General features: G+C 42.9%; 1 protein-coding gene across 6 annotated transcripts in view; it reads right to left on the bottom strand.

Annotated features, from left to right (window-relative positions):
- CALD1 (caldesmon 1) overlaps window positions 1–23,434 on the bottom strand; it is a 184,190-nt gene that overhangs the window by 69,200 nt on the left and 91,556 nt on the right. For 3 of the 6 annotated variants that reach the window (XM_044246600.1, XM_044246601.1, XM_044246604.1), the window contains exon 1: window positions 3,440–3,732. The exons of the other annotated variants lie outside the window; for them this stretch is intronic. In XM_044246600.1, the coding sequence (XP_044102535.1) occupies window positions 3,440–3,717 (278 nt within the window). In that variant the 5' untranslated portion in view covers window positions 3,718–3,732. Of the gene's footprint in view, window positions 1–3,439; window positions 3,733–23,434 lie in introns of those variants that run through there. 6 annotated transcript variants of the gene reach the window in all.

The raw sequence follows: 23,434 nt of genomic DNA, 5'->3' as shown, positions 1-23,434 counted from the left end.
CTTAATTTGCAAATTAGTTTTTGGAACTTCAAACATCATTATACATGGCAGTTGGGAACTCAGGCCAGTCCACAATCACCTTTTTAAGCCCGAGATGTATCTGAAACAAACACTGAGAAGCGAGGCTGCCTTTCCTTGGGAAAAACGCATCCTCACCATTTCAGTTGGGAAAGCCAGGAGCAAATGAGCCTCCAGACGGTAGAGGAGCACCTCCCCTGACCCCATTCCTCTGACCCCAGCTAGAGCTGCCTCTGCAAAGCCATTTTTGATGGGCTGGGAGGCGCATGAGAAACGGCATAAACTGAGACTCATTTCCTATATAACTTCCTATTTTTTTTTTGATTCCATGGTTTTAAAATTTATATGCTCTTCCACATTTGTTACAAAATGTGACACAAGGACAAAACTTTTTTATCGTCAGGATCTATAAAAGCGTATTTCCTTATGAGAAACATAACTCTTAATGGACTAAAGCATGAATATTTACGAGAAATGTGCAATTCTGCCTTAAGGAGACTTCATGAGGGCTTCGGGGAGATGAGAAAAGTAGCGATGAAAATATTAGGCTGCAAGTGACAGTATCTCACCAGGAATAGATTACACAGCACCTTGAAGTCTAAAGAACTGAGAGGCCGTTCACACCTGTCCTGAAGATAACACGGCTCTGTGCAGGGCTTGGCATTCAGGAATTTTAATGTGGCTCAGAAAAAAAAAAATACTGCCAATCTTGCTCTGTAGGCAATGAAACTCAGATAAATTATCTGATGCAAATGTCAAGGAATTTAGAAACCATTCTGTCCGGCACCTGTTTAGGCCTTTAACCTAATACTTCTCCCAAAGCAAAAGGTGCAGAAGCTTCCTGTGTTCAAAGGAATCAAATGCAAAGTGTGAACTTGGATAAACTGAGTTTGGTTTACTCAATAATAGGCCATTTAAAGATTTTTTTTTTCTTCCCACCAGCACCGTGCTGGAAACTGAAGATTCAAAGATTCAAAAAAGTTCCTGCCCACAAGTGAACTGCTATGTATTGTGGGAAGGACAGGTGCGCTCGCCCCTAACTGTAGTCCAAAGCTAATCATAGAAGGTTGGACATAACTTACTCGCATAGAGAGAAAACAGAACTGAGGAAGGTTTGTGGAGGAAGGTCTGACTGGGGCTTTGAAGGACAGGACGGAAGTAGGCAGAAGCAGGTGAGGGAGACCTCATGCCCACCTCACTCCCACAGCTTCCCTACCCCACCTCACCCTACCCCTCCAAAACTTCTCTGGAATCCCACATTTTCATGGACTAGTTCAGGAACCCCTAATCTTGTTTAAGGCCTTTATTCCAGATGAGGGGGCTGAGGCACACGGAGTGTTCCCGTGTAGGGACCAGAGTGAGCCAAGGCATGGAGGTGGTCTGCCCACCATGAATTTGGGGAACAGTGAGCGGTCTGACTCAGCTGCAGCAGGGGCAGGTCAAAACGGCAAGGGATACTGAGGCAGACTGTAGAGAACTTCATTTGTTTTTAAGGTTAATTTGACAGAGAGATAGAGAGTACAAGTAGGCAAAGCAGCAGGCAGAGGAAGAGGGAGAAGCAGGCTCTCGGCTGAGGAGGGAGCCCCCCATGGGGCTCGATCCCAGGACTCAGGGATCATGACCTGAGCCGAAGGCAGACAATTAACCAACGGAGCCACCCAGGGGCCCCAGATTGTGGAGAACTTTGAATGCCACATTAAGGAGAAGGGGTTCCATCCTCAAAGTGGGCAGAGGAGGCGGCTGAGGACGGAATCAGAAAGGGGACAAAGACTGAGGGCAGGGTGGGAGGAGAGGCAATTATAATCGTCCATGTGAGAGGCAAGAACTCGAAATTCAGGAAATGATGGAGTGAGTGAAGAGGGAGAGAGAGATGGAGAAAGTAAACTGACAGAACCACAGGCAGGATGGAGTGGGGAAAGCCAGAACCTGGGGGTTGAGAGAGAAACACAGGACATTCGGGCATGTGTGGACACACGGACGGGGCTCTCTCCCAGCATTCCGAGCTCTGTTGTTGGCCAGCTGTGCAACCCTGGGCAAACCTTTCCCTACTGTGTGCATCACGTTCCTTATCGGAAATAAAGGAATTAAACAAGACCAGCAGTTTCTGAACTGTTCATGGAGATCTAGGATTTCAAGGAAGTTTTAGTGGAGTGGGCAGAGTGGGGGGGAAGTGGAGAAAAGATGGGGGGTAGAGTGGAGGTAAGCAGTGGGGCGTGATGTAGGAGTGAGGAGCTCTAGAGCTATACCCACCCATTCAACCAGAACATCTCCTTTGTGTAACAGAAGTCCTTGTAACATTGGAGTTGCTAAGAAAAACAAAACAAAAAAACCAAAACAACTAGTTTGATAACCATTGGCCTACACAGATAACCTCTAAAACCCCTTGGAGCGCTCATACTTGAGTGAGTGATCACACTCAGATGGGGTGATCCAAGAGATCTGCTAATGTGGTGGAGGTAGGTCCCGTTTTAGGACCCCACCGAGTCCCTCTGTTTATTTGATTAACTGTTGCACAAATGCTAGAACAACTGGAACAACAATTGTCATGCTGAATCGGTGCCAAAACTCTCAAAAATGGGAAAGATTTACTGAAAGACCATTTGGTATTCTCACTCTTGTGCGGTACCTTTTCCCAAGACCCAGTCAGTTTTCCAAACCCCATAAACACCAACATGAAAAGGGCTCTTGCCTGCGACTACAAAGACATTCGCTTCGTTACCGACAGTTGTCTGGCTTTGGGTAAGTTGAGTTACCCCTCTGGGTTTCATCTCCTTGTCTACAGAATGAGAACATCGCAGCGAACAATCGTAGAGGCCCCATGTAGATTTTAACATTCCAGGGTTTCATGATCCTAAACCTTGGAGCCTGTTATCTGAACAATTCCCCGATCAATTGCATGTGCTCTCAATCTTCTTCGGTCACAGTCAGATGGTCAGTATATTAAGGGCTTTGGGCTGTTGACTTTAAGGATTGGGCAATGTGTGCTTTAGCCAAAATCTCTGACTCCTGCAAATGGATCATTCTGAGCAAAGGGCTCAGGTCTAAATTAACAGCAGATCTTTAGAAACACAATACTTTGTGGCCCAGTATTTGCAGTAGAGAAATCCCGTACCTAAGCATTATAAACCCTTGCAAATGGTCTACAAACCACCATAAAAAATGGCAAAGAGGAAAACCAATCAGAACAACTATAAAGTTTAGATCAGAAAGTTTCAGACAGGTCTGAAATTTACATACTGCCTGCCTGCCTTGGCCTCCTGATTTCTCCTCTCCCCTTCCACTCCCACAATTAAATTTTTTCCTTTACTTTCCTTTTCTTTCTTTCTTCTTTTTAAAAACAATTCCCTTATTTAAAAAAAAAAAAAAGAGCAAGAAAGAAAGAAAGAAAAGTTTAAAGCGAAGAGGTAAAGCAAGCACTCACTGAGAGAGGGCGGCCAGGCTGCGTCTTCCCTGCAATCCCGATCCCCCGAGCATGTCCGCAGCTGGAAGGGTTGGAGGGTTACTGGAGGTGACGAGACCCTCCTGGCGGTCAGGACGTGGGCCGGGCCCCCGGAGGTGCCATGTTTTCTGTGGCTGAAATGCAGGGTGCAGGATGCTCCCGTGTTCTCCCTTTGTGTTAACACTTTGGTCTGTCCCTGTGACGAAAGTCTGGGCTTGTCCTCTGCCAAATCTACTCCTCCCCACCCTTTCCCTCCGCATAGGATCATCAGAGAGCTGATTGTTATTTTTTACTGTAATCTCTCTAATAGAGGCTCATCCTGTTTAGACAGCAAAGGGCACAGATTGCTTGGAGATTTCCAGACTGTTAATACTAGGTAGTAGGGGCCAGGAGTCTCAGTAGCTTTCATGATGAAGACCTTATATGATTAATTACAAATAATTACAGCGAGGGAGAGAACTAGTCAAAGGAAAGTACACCAATCCATGTGCGCAGCCTTTTGGAAAATAGTTGATCACGGGATCACTTGCAGGCACAATCCGACCAAGGAGAGATCAGCAGAAATCAGCCCACCAATAAGTTCGCAGGGGTGCAGTTTTCAGGCCCTCATTCTGAGCTCTGTTCTCAATTAACATCGGTGTAGGTGCTTTCCAAAGTAAACATTTCCCACTGAGAAATCAAATCTGAGAAACTCCTCTTATCCCTTTTATCCAGGGAAAGATGGATGCAGGATATAAAAATGCAAACCCAGGGCAAAGGGGAGAAGAGAGACGGCCCTGCCAGTGAACTGCCGGATCATGCAGGGTGTTTGGTGCTCACGGCCCTCGATAGAATGAGGGCAACAGCCTGCCTGGGAACATGTTGCAACAGCCGGGCCTGGTCTGTACCCAGAGCGTGCTGGTATGGTGATCTCATCAGCCAAGCCAGGCAAGACAGCCTGGTCAGCAACAGTTTGGGAGGCAACCAACTCCTCACCCCTGAGGAGGGGGTGGTGTTCATTCGATCTGGAGACGACTCTCTGACTGGGTTTGAGTGATGAAGGCCCTTCTTCATCTCCAAGCTGCAATGGTCAGACTGGTGCTGGGGAACGCGGGTACTTATGGGGCGGGCTCTCTGTCAAATGAGCAGAGCTACTCGGATCTCCACCACACAAGATGATTCTTCCAGTAAAGAGCCAGCGGGAGAAGCAATCAGCTGCCCACACTGAGAGCCCCTTTACAGAGTGAAAAACAGCTTGGAGATGTTTCTTGTCACAAACAAGGGCTCAGAAGCCCAGAGCACGTGAACGGGTCGCCCAGTGCCCGTGGAGCAGAGCTGCCCGTGGAGCTGTAGCCGCAACTCTTGTGCTTGACTTAAAGAAGTTTAATTCGGTTAGATTTGATGCTTTTGTCATTTCAAGTCCCTAGAAGATTTGGGGTGTCTTCCTGCTTAAATACTATGCTCTCATCAAGTCATGGTTCTAGAGCAAATACAGTTTAGCGAATTTCAAAGTTAATTATCTCCATGTATCATGATATGTACACATTTAAAGATCTCTTTGCTGATACGTATGTTGATATATATGTATGTCTCAACGTATATTGACTACATAAAGTGCATGAGCCCCTCATGAAAACAGAGCTATGTCTGCCCTCACACGAGAGGCCTCAGTAGAATACTGACTTGGCCCGAGTTGCTTGTTCCAGAGCTGAGACAGACACGTGTACCGAGGCATGTTGCTATTCCTCGTACTACCAAAGTTTGCCCATTCAATTTTTTTCCCTTCAAAAAGTTCAGCGACTTGCTGCGGCAGGCAGAATCACACTCCTCCCAAAGACATCCATGTCCTAATCTCCAGAAGTTATGAACGGGTACGTGGCAAAAAGGGACTCGGCCCAGATGTAATTAAGTTACAGGCACTGAGATGGAGATGATCCTGGATGTTCCAGATGTGTCCAGTCTAATCACCTGGTCTTTAACGTCAGCCGTCTGGCTGTGGTCAGGGAGAGATGCGATTACAGAGGAATGGTCAGGGAAATGCACGTTGCTGCCGATGAAGATGGAGGAAGGGGGCCAAGGTCGAGGCCAGCCTCTAGAAGCTGGAAAGGCAAGGAAACGGATTCTCCCATAGAGCCTCCAGAAGAATGCAGCCCTGCCCAGGCCTTGCTTTTAGCCCAGTGCGACCTCTGTTGGACTTTGAACCTCTAGGGGGGTAATCAGTTTGTGCTGTTTGAAGCCACCAAGTCTGTGGTTGGTTGTTGTAGCAGTGATAGCAAACTAATATATTTGATTATGGGACTCATTTGCCCTTGGGAATTCGTTTCAATGCCTGATTTCCCCCCCTTCCCAAAACACTCCAATTTTGAGGTAGCAAGTAGAGTTTTGGTATATTTGAAATAAGCTCATAAAACAGAGTAGCTTAGAAGAAAAGTGATTCTTCCAGGCCAATCTTATCTCTCTCTCTTTCTTACAACACACACACACACATACACACCCTTACCTTCCAAGGAGGAGAGCAAGAATTTAGTAATCTTCCACTGATATGCTGGTATTCATATACTAAATGTATGCTAATGGCAAGCTGTACAAAGGCTATTCACCAAGCTCTTTTCCTAGCTGTAAAGATAAGAAGAGGGAAATCATGCACATTCTTTGCTGGCTCCTTGTTATTAATGGAATGCATCTGGGAAGTAGCTGTCTGTCTTCAGTTTGCGAGAGTAAAAGGAGCAGGTGTCATAAGTCATGCTACTTAGTAGGGTACTGACATGGTGATAGTGAAGAGAGCAGTGAGTTTTGGGCCTGGGTCAGACACCAGTGGGGAAATAGGAAGAACACAAAGGCCCATGAAAGGGAGACTGGATGCATTTGAGAGGCGGGGAGAGAAGTGAACCATGAGCTCAGAGCAGGGCTGGCATCCACAACTTCCAAGTAGCCCTCTGGTGTCTGGCTAGATGGGGCTAGAGAGGAGAGAGGAGGGAAATTAGGGAGACAAAGCAAAGATTCATTTGTGCACAGTGTTATGTTCCTGCAGAGACCAGCAGGCATCTGTGCTTCGAACCTGTAGCACAGACAGGGTGCTCAGCGTCCAGCTTCCAGAACTGGAGTTTCTGAAAACTGGATTAATCCACTGGTACCACGAACAACTGAGGCAGTCATCCATCCTTCAGCAAGAGTGTGGGGAATCACACGTCGGACATTTCAGGACTCTTACTAGGGAAATGGAAGTCTGGGCCAGTCTCAAATTACTCATAGCATCCTTCATTTCTGGATACTATATTTAATTTTTTATCAAAGAGAGCCTGTGCTGAGAAGATTTGGAGGAGGTCAGTGAGATAGAAGGAACAGCTCCCACCACAGGGTGGTCCTTTATTAATAAAATATGATTTTAAAAAAATAACTTCATGGAGGTAGGAGACTGGACCACATGATCTGTTCCAGACTTTACAGTCTGCAATGGTTGTTTGAGAACAGCTTCTACCTTGGAACAATTCCCTAGGGAAAAGAGAGGTATGTGGGAAGCGCCTGTGTACTGGCCTAATGCACTTTAGACACACACACACACACACACACACACACACAGAGCCACTTACTTCCTACAGAAACTCAAACCCCAAAGACATCTACTCACTTGAAAGGCAACAGTTCAATAATGTAAAGGGAGTTTTAAAAAAGCCTCCTGAACAATATTTTCTTACAAAGAAATTCATAGACTCTATATCCTTAGAATGAGGGCATTTGCAACATTTTACCCAGACAGCTACTCATCAAGGGGTGGATAGGAATGGAAGGAAAGGGGTTAACTACCTCTCTGCAGGCAGACCCTCTTTCCTACTTTCCTTGAGCCCCTTTTCGTCTTCCCTCCACAGCTCAAGGCCTCTCTACCCCCATAGCATTGAGCTTGTGCACTTGAACGATACTGCTTTGTATTGTCTGGTGATCGTGCATTTTAATGTATCCTCCTAAGAAAGCTTGCCATGAAATACTCCACCCTTTATCCAGGTCCCACTGCAGAAATTACAGATGCCTCTTCTCTCTTTCTTCTGCTTTCTCCCTTCCAGTAGTGCCTTTTCCTTGCCTCTCCTGCCCCACTGTGTCTTTGCTGATGTCTTCCTAGTTCCGGCTGGATCTTCCTTTAGGGGTCTGTGGTGTGTTAGCTGCGGCTGGAGGAACAAACGGATTGCTATGGAAAAGTCACCGTTTACCCTACTCTTTCTGTGCAACAACCTGTCCTTCACTAGTATCCTTGTGGCCTTGGCTGACACAATTCTCTGAACTATTCCTTGGGAGATCTGTCCATAGGGCTGTAACAGGTCTTGGGCACTACCCTCTCTTATCTCCCTTACGATGATGGCTATGTAGTTTGTCCCAACAGGTACCCCCTGGCCCCTCCTCATGTGATACCATTTGAATACATACTACGAGCCGGTCACCTAGGGACCTGCTGTAGGGGATCCAAAGATGAGAAGGTCAGCCCCAAAGGAAGGCAAGATACGCATACAAAAAATTGTAATACAAGATAGGAAGTGAACCGTACTCTGCAAGCAGCCGGGCTGAAGAACTTGTGCTTCAAAGATGACATCCCGCGATCAAGGCCCCAGTGTTTAATCGCCCTTATGCTCAATTTATTCTGTTACTGAACTACACTTCCTGTTGCTGAAATATCTCTATCAGGGCCACAGGTATTAAATCATCCTGTAGCCTCGTCTTTTCTAGGCTAGATGCCAGTGCTTATTTTCCATTCTTTTAATATCAGCCTGAAATACAACAACTCTTCAAGCAGGAAACCAAAATTGGACATAATAAAGGTCTGACCAAGGCTGAATGTGCCTGGATGAAGGCCCAGTGCTGCCTGCCATGTTCCTGTTAACACATCTTAATGTCGTTTTCGCATTGATAACAGCATCTCTTACAGAGATCACTCATTCATTTCTGTGCTAAATCCAGGACTTTTTTTTTTTTTCCTCTCCTTCCTCTCTAGATCTGTCACTTCATCAGTCTACTTCCAGCATTTACTGTGAAGCTAGTTTTGTTGTTGTTATTTGCCCCTCACAGAGAAAGCTCCAGACTGTTTTCAGAGGCCCATCTTTCAACTCTTTCAGGATATTGTTTTGTATTTTTTTGGTCAAAGGTCTCAGGAACTAAGGAACACAAAACCTGATTTCAAAAAGGGAGGAAAAGATCTTTCAAAGGGCACCTCCCTGAATTTCAAAAGCTGGGAAGTCTATTGATTTGAGGCAACACGGAGTTCAAGGTTCTAGGTTGAACTAACAGTGTGCTGATGTATTTCTTGCTCCACTTGCTAGGCTGTGAGCTCCTAGAGCAGGGGTACTGTGTCCCAGCCACCTTTTTGACCCTCCCATTGTTCCAGTTAGCACAGTGCCTGGCAGAGAGCAGGCCTTCTGTAATATGTGCTGCATAAAAGATTTAGTGCACGTGGCTTCATAATGAGCAAATCATTACTTTGACCAAGTGGATTTATTTTGTTTGCAATTGAGTCAAAATGGAAGGATGAGTGATGGGAATGGTGGCCTGGCCTCAAGTTTTATTGTGCCCACCACTGGAACTGAGATGCATCTGGGTGTGACTGAGTAATGACATGGGTGGAGGGTGGGGGGCAATTTGCATGGGGATCTGGATAGTTGTTGGCTCTCACATGCCTTGGAATTGGCCCCTCAGCCCCCAGCCCCACTGCCACATATCTGTGCCCTGAGGAAAGGTGGAGTGCAGAGAAGCTGAAGCTGTTTCCACAACGTGTTTGCTGAGTCTAGGCCAAGCTTTGGTGCCTAAATGACAAAGAGTAGCAGAGCAGAGGACAGTTACCAGTCCTGTATCTGTCCAGAGCACAACATGGTTCTGAAATTCTAGAGAGCTGAAGGGAATGTGGGGCCACTTTGGTAGCTTGAAAGTCTAGAGGCACAAGGACACCAGATGGTGCCTTTGACACAGAGGCCCAGGGTCTCAGGGTGGGCACCAGGGCTGAGGCAGCGGAGGCACCTCTGAAATGACTTGGTGGCAGAGCAGGGGCCGGGGCCTCACAGGGATAGGGGTCTAGCAGCAAGGAGCCATGGGAGGCTGCATGTGGCACATGATCTTGTGTGAGACAGACTTCCAGAAACAATCAGAGAGGACCTTTTCTTTTCTTTTTTAATTGGTAGTGGGGTGGTCATCCTGCATGAGCAGGAGCATTAAGAAGTATATTATTAGTAATGTGATTCTGTTGATAATCATAGGCAGATTCTGATTGAAGATACATGGATAACAGCTATCAGCATTCTGCACCTTTTTAAACTTTCATTTTGCTCTTTTGTTTTTATTTTTATTTTATTTTTTAAGGATTTTATTTATTCGAGAGAGAGCAAGAGAGAGAGAACACAAACAGGGGGAGGGGTGGAGGGGAGAGGGAGAAGCAGACCCCGCTCTGAGCAGGGAGCCCAACAACACAGGACTTGATCCTAGGACCCTGAGATCATGACCTGAGCCAAAGGCAATCACTTTACCAACTGAACCACCCAGGCCCCCCATTCTGAAATCTTTTAGACAAACAAAAAAGAATAAGGAAAAATCATAATGAACATCTATGTGCTCACCATCTGGCTGAGAAATAAAAATTTCAAAGTAACTTAGTGCCCCTGTGCTCTTTTAGAATAGCATTCTCTCCCTTCCCTCCTGGAGGCAGTGCTTCTCCTGAATCTGTGTTCAATCCACTTTCTTGCAAGCTACTCCTTTGGGCCACTCGCCGCCCCCTCCACATTTGATCCCATTCCAGTGGGATCACCATCAATGCCACCATCATGTGTATTTGGTTCTAGGATGAATCGGGATGGGAGTGCAGGAATGAGACATCCTTTCACTCTGTCTTGATATTTCTGTTATTTCTCATGGGGAAATGCTGGTCCCCTCACTGTGACGCTACCACTCCGTGAAAAGGAGGGCATTCTCTTCTTCCCAAGGCCAATCCTTGAGGCCCAGCATTCCACTGCTGGCTCTTCCCCTTAGGCATATCCTGACCTCTAGTTGTATCTCACTGTCAATCTAACACACGTCTTCAATCAGTGCATTGCATCCTAACATCTATCATAAAGGGGACTTTTGTTCGGTGAAAAGATTATTAGCATTTGCCACCATTTGCCTGCTATTTCCTGAAGCTTTCTGGTTTTGACCCAACAAAGCTGTTCCTTTTTCTTTTGCCTAGCCTTTTAAAATCCCCTTTACTTCTCTGAATTCTAGTGATTCTTTAAGAACCAGTGTCCAGCCCGAACCTGCATGAAGTTTCCGCACATGAGACTATTTCTTCATACTTTGCCATCTCAGGAGGAAAGATGAGAATATTTGAGCCTATCCTTATATGCGTGCATAGTTATGTTGTCCCGTGTGAGTCAGCCCCTCCAGCTAACTTGCTGTGAGGCTCCCCATTTCTGTTTAAACTCATTTGCAACAATTATTTAGGTCTACTCTTTAAGCTCTTTGTAAAGTCTTGGATTTTTAACCAGCCAGACTATTTTCTTTCCCTGGAGAGAAAAGTTTCTACCTAAAAAGGATCATGCCTCCAACTCCTCCTTTGCCCTCCAGCTTGAAATATATCTTAAAAAATAATAAAATAGTGCTTGGAAACAGTAGGGTTCTAACAACAGCTATTTGACCGTATGCTTGCTAGTGCATATCTATAAAACCCTGGTTCTGGTCTCAGTGAAAATAATTCTGTATATCTTATATAATTCTAGGAAAGAAGTATGTACAGGAAGGATATGATTTCTACCCAAAGGAAGCTGAATCCAGGCCATAGTGAAATGCTTTAGAATGTAGAATTTGTGGGGTGCATGGGTGGCTCAGTCAGGTAAATAACCAACTCTTAATTTTGGCTCAGGTCATGATCCCAGGGTTGTGAGACTGCTGGATGTGGGGCTTGCTTAAGATTCTCTCTCCCTCTCCTTCCATCCACCCACCCCTAAAAAAGAAAAAAAAAAAAAAGAATGTACACTTTATTATCCATAGATAGAACTGATGGGAAGGAAATTAAGAAAATAGTATTCTAACTCTAAGGATATAATTCCAGTGTAAGAAAAAAGGCCAGATCTTCAAAGGAAGCATGTTCATTCATAAGTCACAGGTTTCTCAGTGTATATCACTCTTGTTCAAAGTATCTAAATATTTCCACAACCATATATTTATTTGCTGATGTCCACTTTCTGCATCTAGATATTAAATTTACACATGGCTTTTATAGCTAGAATCAAATCCAGATTTTTTTCCGGGGGTGGGGAGGACAGGATTGGATTAAAACATGTATTTGTTCTATTGCTAGAAAAAGAGTCCATTATTTCGGATACTTGGGGTGTAGAGATTACTATTATATTATAAAAATGATACTTGGTTAGGTACTGTCCTATTTTGGACCTAACAAATAAATAAATTGTAACTTTTTGCTGTTATAGATTTTTCCTAAAACCTCGCTTGCACCTGAAAAAGCCTAGAACAGTGTTAGACATGTAGCAGACACTTGACAAATACTTGTCATTTGCTCTCCAGGTTGAAGAGGGACGACAATGGAGTAGAGATGCTGCCACAATAAGGCCTGTTGGCTGGTCCTCCTAGAGGCTTCCCCCGACTGGCCTTTTTTGGAGCATTCAGTATAGTACAGGATCTAGAAGCTCTGCTGTACCGCCAAATGGATTTTGGGAGTTCTTGAAGTTGATAGGTCTCAGGGAGACCTACTGGCTTCCAGACTCACGAGGCACTGATGTGTACATCACAATGCTAATTAATGCCAATTAGTTAAGGGAATGAATGACCTCCCTCTTTAGTGCCTGGAGAGCTCTCATATTCCCACAATTCCCCAAAGTCATAATATCAGGAGGTCTCACAGTCCCCAGAGAATGCTTCATGAGGGTGAAGTCAGAGCAAAGGGAGGCCAAATTGTCATGAGGAATATTCTACCCAAGCCAAGGGAAGATGTGAGGAAATACCTCCCTCAGTGGAGAGAATACTTCTCATGTCACAAGACTGAACGAACCCTGAGATTCCGTCTATTTCATCTGGATAGTCCCAGATGCCACCACCAACCCTGGGCTTGGACTTGGTATTCATGCAAACCTCTTCCACTGGCCCATTCTTTGCTCAGACTTGCTAACACACAGATGATTTAGACTGAATATTCTTATCCTTGAAAAATTCATATGTTGAAATTCTACCCCCCCACCCCAGGGATGGTATAAGGAGGTGGGGACTCTGGGAGGTAATTAGAGGTCATGAAAATGAGGTCCTCACAAGTGGGATTAGTGCCCTTTTAAGAAAAGACACAAGGCAGCTTGCTTTTTTTCTCCACCAAATGAAGATACAACAAGAAAATGGCCAACTACAAATTAGGAAGTGGGCCCTTGCTAGATAATGGATCTGCTGGCACCTTAATCTTGGATTTCTCAGCCTTCAGAATTGCAAGAAATAAATGTCTGTTGTTTAAGCTATCCGGTCTATGATATTCTCTTATAGCAGCCCCAAATGACTAAGACAGTAGATTACAGTTAGCTTACACTTGATTACATCTGGGAGACCTAATGTAATTCAACACTTATGTGTTGAATTTATTATTAGAAATTGTCTTTTGTAGAATTCTTGCATGACTTTATGGTGGCAGCTTGAGAGAGGAGATTAGAAATAGACTAGGAGACGCCTGGGTGGCTCAGTTGGTTGAGCAGCTGCCTTCGGCTCAGGTCATGATCCCAGCGTCCTGGGATCGAGTCCCACATCGGGCTCCTTGCTCAGCGGGGAGCCTGCTTCTCCTTCTGCCTGCCTCTCTGCCTGCCTATGCTCACTCTCTCTCCCTCTCTCTCTGACAAATAAATAAATAAAATCTTTAAAAAAAAAAAAAAAAGAAATGGACTAGGAGAAAAGCTTTTCAGCTTTAAGATGCTATTTTACTTTGAAGTTATTGAGCAATGAAATCAAGCTATCATTAGGATCAAGGCAGGAAAAGCAAATGGAGCTCTTTTTTTGTTCATTAATTATAGAATAGAACCAGGCAGGTTTTTTCAGTGAAAACATTTAATAAAAAAGCATATTCATTTTTCTCATTTAAAAGCCAAAATCCATCTGGGAAGGTTTTTAATTTTAAGACCTCATGAAGACAACAAAGAAAAGAAAATAGATAACACTTATACAAAAAATAGCAGACAGACATTTAAAATTCGAGAGCCAGTGATCTGAAATACATATCCAGCTTTCTAAACTATGTTGCAGAGTAGAGAGTGCTAATATAATTTAAGATTCTCCTAGGTATTTCAGAATTCAGAGGCTTTCTAGGATAACTTCCAATTATCTTTCCTTCTTTTTCAGTGGATCGAAGAATTAAAAATGAAATTAAAAATGAAAAGATACAGTTTTGAGGGTGTGCTATGGTACTTTGGGTATTATATGTCCTGGGCTATTTCAACTGGGCTATTATCCTAATTGTAAATTTTATGCTAACAAATTAACCAAAGGGCATACTTTTATAATAAAGAAACTCAGTGCCTCTTGTAGAATGTGTTGTATCACAGTCAATGTGAACTGAATTAATCTGAATCCTAATCTAGAGTTTTGACTAATAGTTATTTATAACCCCTCCCCCCTTTCTTCTAAATCATACTTTTTGAGGTGTATGTATTTATTAAGACAAAAAATATCCTACTTCACTGAAAATAAAATTAACCTCCCATATCTTGCTTGGATAAATGAACTCTCATGTATTTCTTTATTCTTTCGTTTCTTGGTTCATTACTACATTCTAATACTAGAAAACAATCTGCTATTTAGCGTCCAATCTTGAGATTTAATTTGCATGTTAAATACTCTTTCTGAAGAGTATTCAGATGAATGCTAGCCTGAGGTTGGTCCTACTCCTCATCTACTTTGGCCCGTCCTCCTGGGATTAACCGAAGGTTACTCAGACAACAGACTTGGTCTTCCATTAGAAGCTAGAAATTAGAAAATTTGGGGGTTATATAGCTTGTCACTGTTGGACTGCTTAGGGTTTGGTATAAAACCTATAATTTGATAATTATCTGGCCTGATAATGTAAATGTTAATTGCAAATAATACTAAAGGGTTTGAGCACCAGAGCAAATAGGCCCACTAAAGGGAATTGATTCTTACCACATTAATATAATTTACCTCCATGATGCAACTGAATAAGCATAACGGTCAAAAGTTTATGAGGTAGTGGTTTAATAATCCTTAGTAATCAGAGAAACCCATGAGATGAGTTTCTTCATATCTCTAGAGAAAAGATAGGGAGTCAAAATTCCAGTGGCATAGCAAGGGAGTGATAGAACCCCAAGGAAGACATGGATGGTGTCAGTATTTGGGGAACATCACAAAGATCACTAACATTTCTGCCCCCTGTAAATATCTTGGCAACGTGAACAAGATTCTGCCTTGGCACACAGATGTGAACTGAAGTAGCCATTAGCTCCTTCCTTGATTCACACTGCATACTGGTCTTTGGGGAAATAAAAGTAAGATGTAGTTTTTAATGCAGAGTTGCTCTTAATTTGGTGGGGTGAAACAGACCTATGAACAAATAAGCATATAAAATAGTCAAAATAAGAATAGTAATAATATAACCAATGTTAATAATAACATAAGACCATAATCAATACACGTTTAAAGAGCCATGGGCAACTCAAGGTGGGAAATCAGTCACTTTGACAGGGGACCTCTGGGAAGATGCTTTCCAGAGGATGACAGTCGAGCTGGGCCTTCTGGCTGAGTAAGAGTTCACCAGTTACGAGAAGTTCAGGAGGGAAAAGACAGTGGTGTGGAAGATCATAGAATCCTGCTGAGCCTGAAGACCTTTGCTAAGTTAGATGCAAAACCAGAAAAGTAAATAACCCACAGATAGCACGGTTTAATTTTGATTGGGATAAAGCCATCATTTTAAATCTTCTGAATTTTCTCCTTAATTCATGACTAAAGGAAAGGGCAGATAAAATGGCTTGGCTTTTTCCAATATGCAGTTGAGGTCCCGAGCCCTCTCCAGAGCGATGGGATCTAGGGAAAGTGACAGGTAACATTTTACAGCATTTTCTGTGTCTGATTTTTGGAAGCCTAGAATGCCTGAGGGCCAGTGATATTACAGAAGAGAGCCAAGCATGAAGTATGAAAATTCTTTTGGAACCCAGGATACGATCAGAATGAAACTTGCAACTCAACAGAGAGTGAAATAGAAGCGAATCCGATTTAATGAATCATACAGGCTCCTCTACATAAGAAACATGTCATGTGAACCACCCTGTACGTTTTTTATGGCATCTGTTCCTATCTCATTTGATTTTCTCAGCCACCCTGAGAAGTGCTAGTTCTGTTTGACAGGTGAGGAAGTCCAGATCTGCTAGTTTTATCCAGTGTCTTCTTTTACCCTTGATCTAAAAGGTAATTTTGTGCAGTCAGAGGCACTTGTATGGGTTGGGCACAGCCAAATGCAGAGGAACAAGTACCGGAGTTGGAATAAATGACAGTTTCCAGATCTGGCCCAGCCACCGACTGCATGCTCTTCGACACGTTACCCAGCAAGTCCAGGTCTAGTGATCTGCATTTGCAAACTCCTTTCCAAGAACGTAGAACAAAGAGTCTCAATTTCTGACCATAGAACCCAATGGGAGACAAGAATATGCCTCCTAGCAGTAATTGCACTCAGGAGGGTTCTCAGGGAAAACCAGTTTCTTCCTACAGGCTATGCCTCCCCGGTTCAGCTCTTCCACAGCTCTGACAAATCCCACAATGAGAGAGAATTTATAGGCAGGTTCCTGGGATGTGAGGCACTTAGATACGAGAGCATTAGGAATTTCTGTCCTGCCTCAGCCCTGAGTTTTACAGAACTTCATTCTGTTTGGTTTGTCAGCCCTGGAGCTTTTGTGGTCCTGAGATTCTCCCGGCAGCCAGGATATACTCTGAGGATGCTGGCTCGGAAAGCAGACACATATTTGGGATATTTGGCTTTCATGGTTGGGTAGGAAGAGTTATGGGCTTTTAAAAGGGGAAGAGCAGAAAGGAAGGGCATCAGGTATCAACTCTTTCTAGACCACAGTTTTTGTCCAAGGCCCTTCAACAGTAGCTTCTCATCTTCTTCATCAAGAGAGGAGAGGGGCGCCTGGGTGGCTCAGTGGATTAAAGCCTTTGCCTTCCGCTCAAGTCATGATCCCAGGGTCCTGGGATCGAGCCCCTCATCAGGCTCTCTGCTCCACCCCCCACCTCTCTGCCTACTTGTAATCTCTTTTACATAAATAAATAAAGTCTTTAAAAAAAAAGAGAGAGAGGAGAAATGGTGAGGGGATATTAGATCCCCCAAAAGGGCCACCACACACACACACACACACACACACACACACAAAATCAAGATTTACACAAGACTTGGTGAGAGAAACAGAAGGACTGTTCAAGGAAGGAGTGGGCAGAGGTATACACTAGTAGCATTGCCAACAGTGACTTGGGGAAGATGGCTGTGCCATTACACCTGCCGAGGCTGCTTGTCTTTGAACCAGCACGATACCCCATCACCTCATCCTGCTCATCTGTCTGTTCACTGCCTGCCCACTTATTTTCCACATTGGTCTCTTGAGTTCCCCCAGAAAGACCAGCCAATAGTGCAAGGTTTTCTGTGGGAATCAAAAATGGGTTGCCTGCTGTTTTTCTAAGTAGGCACAGCAGAGCTATGAACTCCAGAAAGAAAGGACCCTTTCATTATCTCGTTGCTGGTGCCAGCTCTAGGAGTTACCTAGCTTTCATCTGGAGAGCCCCTAAGTATGCAATGTTCGCACTGGACAATAAAATGCAGGTTAACCTTAGGCAAATAAATAGCACATATTGAGCAATCTTCTGGAAACTTATCAGTTGGCTTCCTAAATGGTATAGGAAAATGGAAGCTTGTGAAGATGTGATACAGGATTGTCTATGTCACCCACAGTGGAAAATATGAATATTGGAAGAATTTCCTATTCTAAACAACGTGCAGTTTAAAATACACTCTCCGGAGACTCTCCTGAATGTACAGGCTCATGGGTGCTATTTATAGTGGCTGATGTGTACTTTTACCAAGATTTTTATTCCAACAAAGGAACTGTATGTGATGCAGGGAGTTATTAAAGTGGAAAATAAACTCTCACATTTTGACTTAGTCCATTGGTACTAATCTCAAATGCAAGGTCAGATCTCACTAATTTAGACTAACTGAAAGAAAGGCCAGTATAAATTCTAGAATATTTTATTTATTTATTTATTTATTTTTAAAGATTTTATTTACTTATTTGACAGACAGAGATCACAAGTAGGCAGAGAGGTAGGCAGAGAGAGAGGAAGAAGCAGGCTCCCTGCTGAGCAGAGAGCCCAATGCGGGGCTCCATCCCAGGACCCTGAGATCATGACCTGAGCCGAAGGCACAGGCTTTAACCCACTGAGCCACCCAGGAGCCCATAGAATATTTTATGGGCCCAGCACGCTTCCGCTGCGCAACTCTGCTACCCCCATAGAATATTTTAAAAGAAATTCAGTTTTGGGGTGCCTGGGTGGCTCAGTAGTTAAGTGTCTGCCTATGGCTTGGGACATGATCCCGGGGTCCTGGGATCAAGCCCCGTCCTGGGCTAGCCCCGCATCTAGTTGGTCTTCCCTGCTTGGCAGAGAGTCTGCTTCCCTCTCCAATTCCCCCTGCTCGTGTTTCCTCTCTAGCTGCATTTCTCTCTGTCAAATAAATAAATAAAATCTTAAAAAAAAAAAAGAAATTCAGTTTTGAAAATATGTTTGAGCACACCTGCTGACTACCACTAGGCTACGAAAACATTACAAACTTGTTTAACAGCTACATACATGAAAATGATTTATAATTAGAAAATTAAACTTAAAAATAAGTGAATGTTTCTAAAGTTTTTTAAAAATTACATTCTTAAGAAACAGTTGATGAACATTGCTTACTAGACAGCACTCTAGTGAAAAGAACTAGTAATATTCAGAAAGTATGCACATTATTCCTCTTTAACCTCATTCACAGATGAATGAAAATCTACTTATACAGCCTCTACATCATTCCAACATGCTCATGTCTCATCTCCAGTGTTACTTTCTTGTATTACTGCTAAGGACCTCTGGGATCATAAAGGTCAAGAACTTGGAGTTCCTGGGTGGCTCAGTTGGTTAAGTGACTGCCTTCAGCCCAGGTCATGATCCTGGAGTCCTGGGATCAAATCCCATATTGGGGTTCCTGCTTGCCAGGAAGTCTGCTTCTCCCTCTGATGCTCCCCTTCTCATGCTCTCTCTCTCTTCTCTCCCTCTCAAATAAATAAATAAAATCTTAAAAAAAAAAAAAAAAAAAGGTCAAGAACTTCCCTAGAAGACTTCAAAGCAATTGACATAGATTTCCCTTGACTAAGAACTTGGAATAGTCTGGAATCAAATCATTCCTGTCTGCCATTCCCACCCAGCCAGATGAAGGCTACAAATGCAGATCTCTTGTATCTGCCTGGTCAGTAAGAAAATCAATGGGCAGAATAGATAGATTCAACATACATATTTGATAGGCTTCATTACATATTTATTCGATTTTGATGAAAATTCTTTGTTTGTAGAGAATTCTTGTTCTGCAAAACTTCTCCAAAGTTCCCAGCCTTACATGGCAGAGGGACCCCTTTGATCCTGTGTGTTCGGAAAGACAAACTTCTTGCACTCTCATGGAACTGTGGTCTCTCATTAACACCTTCAACTGAGTCTGGAGAGAATCTTTGGAATGCTCTGATCACAGGGTCCTGGAAAAACTATCACCTAATTCATATTTTTTTATTTAGAATTTTATTTAAAAATAAATGAATTATGGGGCACCTGGGTGATTCAGTCGGTTAAGCACCCAACTCTTGATCTCAGTTCAGGTCTTGATCTCAGGGCCATGAGTTCAAGCCCTATGTTGGGCTCCACACCCAGCACGGAGCCTATACTAAAACAAACAAACAAAATATTCAGGATACTAATTAATTCTATTGATGAAGAAGCAAGGGGATGGGATTAGAGAGGGGTCAGGAGAAAGTGTCAGTGGCATTGGAAATGTTCTAGATGTGAAGCTCAGTGATAAACCCCTCAAAGGAGTTTGAATCGCTAAATGAAACTGGTAAGGATGAAGAAATCCTACATAATAACTTAGTATCATAATTAAGCTTTGTTTAAAGAAATCTTGCCAAGATCCTATATGCCAAATAGAAGAATCTTAAAATTGATGGCAGATAAAGTTCTATTTGCAAAATCAACAGGGTTTTTTTTTTTCTTCTTGACTTGGCAAAGTTGGATTTCCAGTTCCTAACAATGAATTGTTTTCATTCTGCCTATCCACTTATCTTTCTTTTCTTTTCATTTTATCTCCCCATGAAGTAATCTGACCTAATCTCCTTTTATTTAGAAATATTATCCATAGGGGCGCCTGGGTGGCTCAGTCATTAAGTGCCTGCCTTCGCCTCAGGTCATGATCCCGGGGTCCCTGGATCGAGCCCCGCATCGAGCTCCCCGCTCAGCAGAAATCCTGGTTCTCCCTCTCCCGCTCCCCCTGCTTTATTCCTTCTCTTACTGTTTCTCTCTTTCAAATATATAAAGTCTTTAAAAAAAGAAATATTATTCATAAATTGTTTTCAAATTAAAGAAACCCACTCTACGTACAATACTTTCCAGCATATATACTTTCCCAGAACTATGCTCAAATGTCCTAATCGATAGCCAGAGCACTTGTTCCAGACAGCTCCATTCATTCAGGGAGATGAGTAACGTACAAGAAGGCTTAGTTGGATGATCTTGAGAAAGTCAGCATCCCTATACTCAATTTCCGTAAAATGAAACTTTCACAGTTCATTAGGTCAGGGATTCTTGGCCCAGAGTTTCACGGGCCCCCAGCAGGTCTGTGGGTGGAGGTCCATGATGCCACTGGAAGTAAGTGCCAAGTTTTGTGGGTACGCGTGTGCATTCTTCTTGGAGGAGGGTCTACAGCTTTCATCAGAGACTCAGAGTAGTGTGTGGTCCGAAAATGAAAAAGTCACTTTCCATTGTAGAAGATTATCTGTAAGGTCAGTGACAGCCGTAAGTTTTTAGAGTGATGATGTGACTAAGTCCCTATCCTAATGGTGACTATAATCTTATTGGGAAAAATCCAAAGAAAAGCCAAGAGCAGCGATGCCAACAGCCTTCTTTGGCTTGAGGGGGGAAAACTTGATCTTCTCTGTTTCTATTTTTCTGTGAAATGGGAATAACACAGAAGAGTTTTAGAGGGCAAATAAAACAATCACTGTGTCTACATATGCAAGCAAGTCACCTGAATAAGCATAAAGAACAGTTCAATTAGGCCCCAAATTCTCATTTATAGTTTGTTGCTTTGAATGATTTTTCCCCATCTTAGGGAGTTACTCTGGCATTGTAGAGAGGATGGACCTTCAGTCAAGACAACCAGTTAAAGCTGAAACATGAAAAATTCCATTGATCTATCTGTTACAGTAGAAAGGCTTTGAGATTTGGGGCAGGCAGAACCGCACTACACTCTCTAGCTTTATGAAGTTGGACACGTTACTTAAACTTTCAGCTCTACAGATGCCTCAACCATAAAATAGGGACAGTAATACCTCTGCTCTAGGATAAATGTTTGTTGCCTTCCCCTGCATTCCTATGTTCCTATCTATCCCCCGGTGTGAAGGTACTTAGAGCTGAGGATTGGGGGGAGGGTGATTAGAGCATGGGGGTGGCATCCTCATGAAAGGAACAGGTGTCCTTGTATAAAAGCGACCCCAGAGAACAGCCTTGTCCATCCGACCATGTGAGGACACAGCGAGAAGGCAGCTGTCTAGGAACCCGGAAGCAGAACCTCATAGATCCTGATCTTGCTGGCGCCTTGATCTTGGACTGCCCAGCCTCCAGAGAGGTTTCGGTTGTTTATAAGCCACGCCATCTATGGTATTCAGCCTGAACAGACTAAACAAGGCATAGGGTTGTTGTGACAATGTAAGGTATTATGTAAGGTAAATAGAGTGTACCGCTTAAGCTGGCACTTGGCTGATAATGAGCAAAGACAGTTCCTTCCTTATAACACTGGATGAGATATTTGGCTGATACTCTTTTCCATTTGAGAACTATTTTTGCCAAACTGAACTCTTTAGGTAAAATTCCGAGTTTTTACACACTTACTGTTTTAAATTAAAAAACATATCATTAATGAATTAGAAAATTAACCACATAGCTAGTCTGTGATTTTTAAATCTCCTATAGCAATTGCATTTGTGCAGTAGACTTAGATGGAACCAAAGATTAAATTCTTTTTTTTTTTTTTTAAATTTTACTTATTTGACAGAGAGAGAGAGCACAGCAGGGGGAGCAGCCCAGGGAGGGAGAGGGAGAAGCAGGTTTGCTGAGCAGGAAGCCCTATGCGGGGCTCAACCCCAGGACCCTGGAACCATCACCTGAGCCAAAGGCAGACACCTAACAACTGGGCTACCCAAGCACCCCAAAAAGATTTAACTCTTTCCCAGCCTCAACAGAAACATCTTAGCAACTACTGAGATCAGCACAGGAGAGAAGCTTTGCAGTAAGGATGCGGCATATCATAATGAATGAACTGACGTGAATAAAAATTCAAATCAGTAAAATATTATTTTGTGCCAAAGATACACTAAAACATTAATATGGTTTTAGTAATAACATCTAACATATATTGAGCATATAGTATGCACGAGGCTTTGTGTTAGTTTCTCTACACAGGTTAACTAGTCTAATCTTCACAGTGACTATGAGGTAGAATAATTATCCCCATTTTTATACATAAAGAAATAGAAGCAGAGTATGTTTAAGTAATTCGTCACAAGGCCACCCAACTAGTAGTTGTCAAAGTTAGGATTTGAACTCAGGTCTGTCAGACTTTGTCGCCCATATGCTTAAAAAACACATCATTCTGATTTTCCTCAGGTGACTAAAGACTGATAAATTGTGTCACACACACAGCCTATAAGAAAAATTCACTAATTTAAGTGTCAAGTGTACTGACTCATATATATATACAGATATACCACAATTTTCCTAAGAAGGAAGTTATAAGTCGGCATATGACGTCCTCAAGAATCTAGATTTTCTTTGTACACCTGAAACTAAGAGCACCGTATGTTAATTACACTTGAATAAAAATATGTTAAAACATTTTTTAAAGAAGATTTTATTTATTTATTTGACAGACCAAGATCACAAGTAGGCAGAGAGGCAGGCAGGAGTGTGGGGGAAGCAGGCTCCCTGTTGAGCAGAGAGCCAAATGCAGGGCTCGATCCCAGGACCCTGAGATCATGACCTGAGCTGAAGGCAGAGGCTTTAACCCACTGAGCTACTCAGGTACCCCAGGCTGAGAAAAACACTTTTTAAAAGAATCTAGATTTTCAAGTTCCATTGAATGGCTGCCATGTTGGGTAGAGCCTTGATGCTCCATGCCACCTTAAAGTGGGATACTTCAGTGGCAGAGGAATTTACTAGGTTAGTGGAAACTGGTTCAAGTATGCCATCTTCACCATTTATAATCTCACCAATTATAAACTGACAGAGAATGAATAATGTCTATTTAGAGTGAGAGAGAACACGAGAAGGAGGATATGAATATGTATATATATTTTGCTTCTTTATGTGGCTGGACACAAACAAATAAGCAAAGATCTCTCAGGTGAAGATTATCCATCTCTTTTTGTCCGTGCCCCCACATTCAAGTCGGGCTGACCCTAAATAATATCAAATAAATATAAAAACTTTATAGAAATCATTTAAAATCTCTTTCAAAAAATTACTTGAAAAAAACTTTTAACTCAAAGCAGAAATGTAGATACAAGTCCCAACACCTGTTTTGCCCCTTGGAGTGACTTCTGAGAGGTGAAGAATAGTTTTGAACAAATTTAGATGCTCTAAAAATTTAGACAGTTCCAAAGGAATGTTTTATTTCATTTCATAATGAGAAATAGTTTTCTGATTACAGAATAACAAAAAATT

This window comes from Neovison vison, chromosome 4 (genome assembly GCF_020171115.1).
Source record: "Neovison vison isolate M4711 chromosome 4, ASM_NN_V1, whole genome shotgun sequence".
Classification (NCBI taxonomy): Eukaryota; Metazoa; Chordata; class Mammalia; order Carnivora; family Mustelidae; genus Neogale; species Neogale vison.
This window is presented reverse-complemented; position numbering and strand designations above follow the sequence as displayed.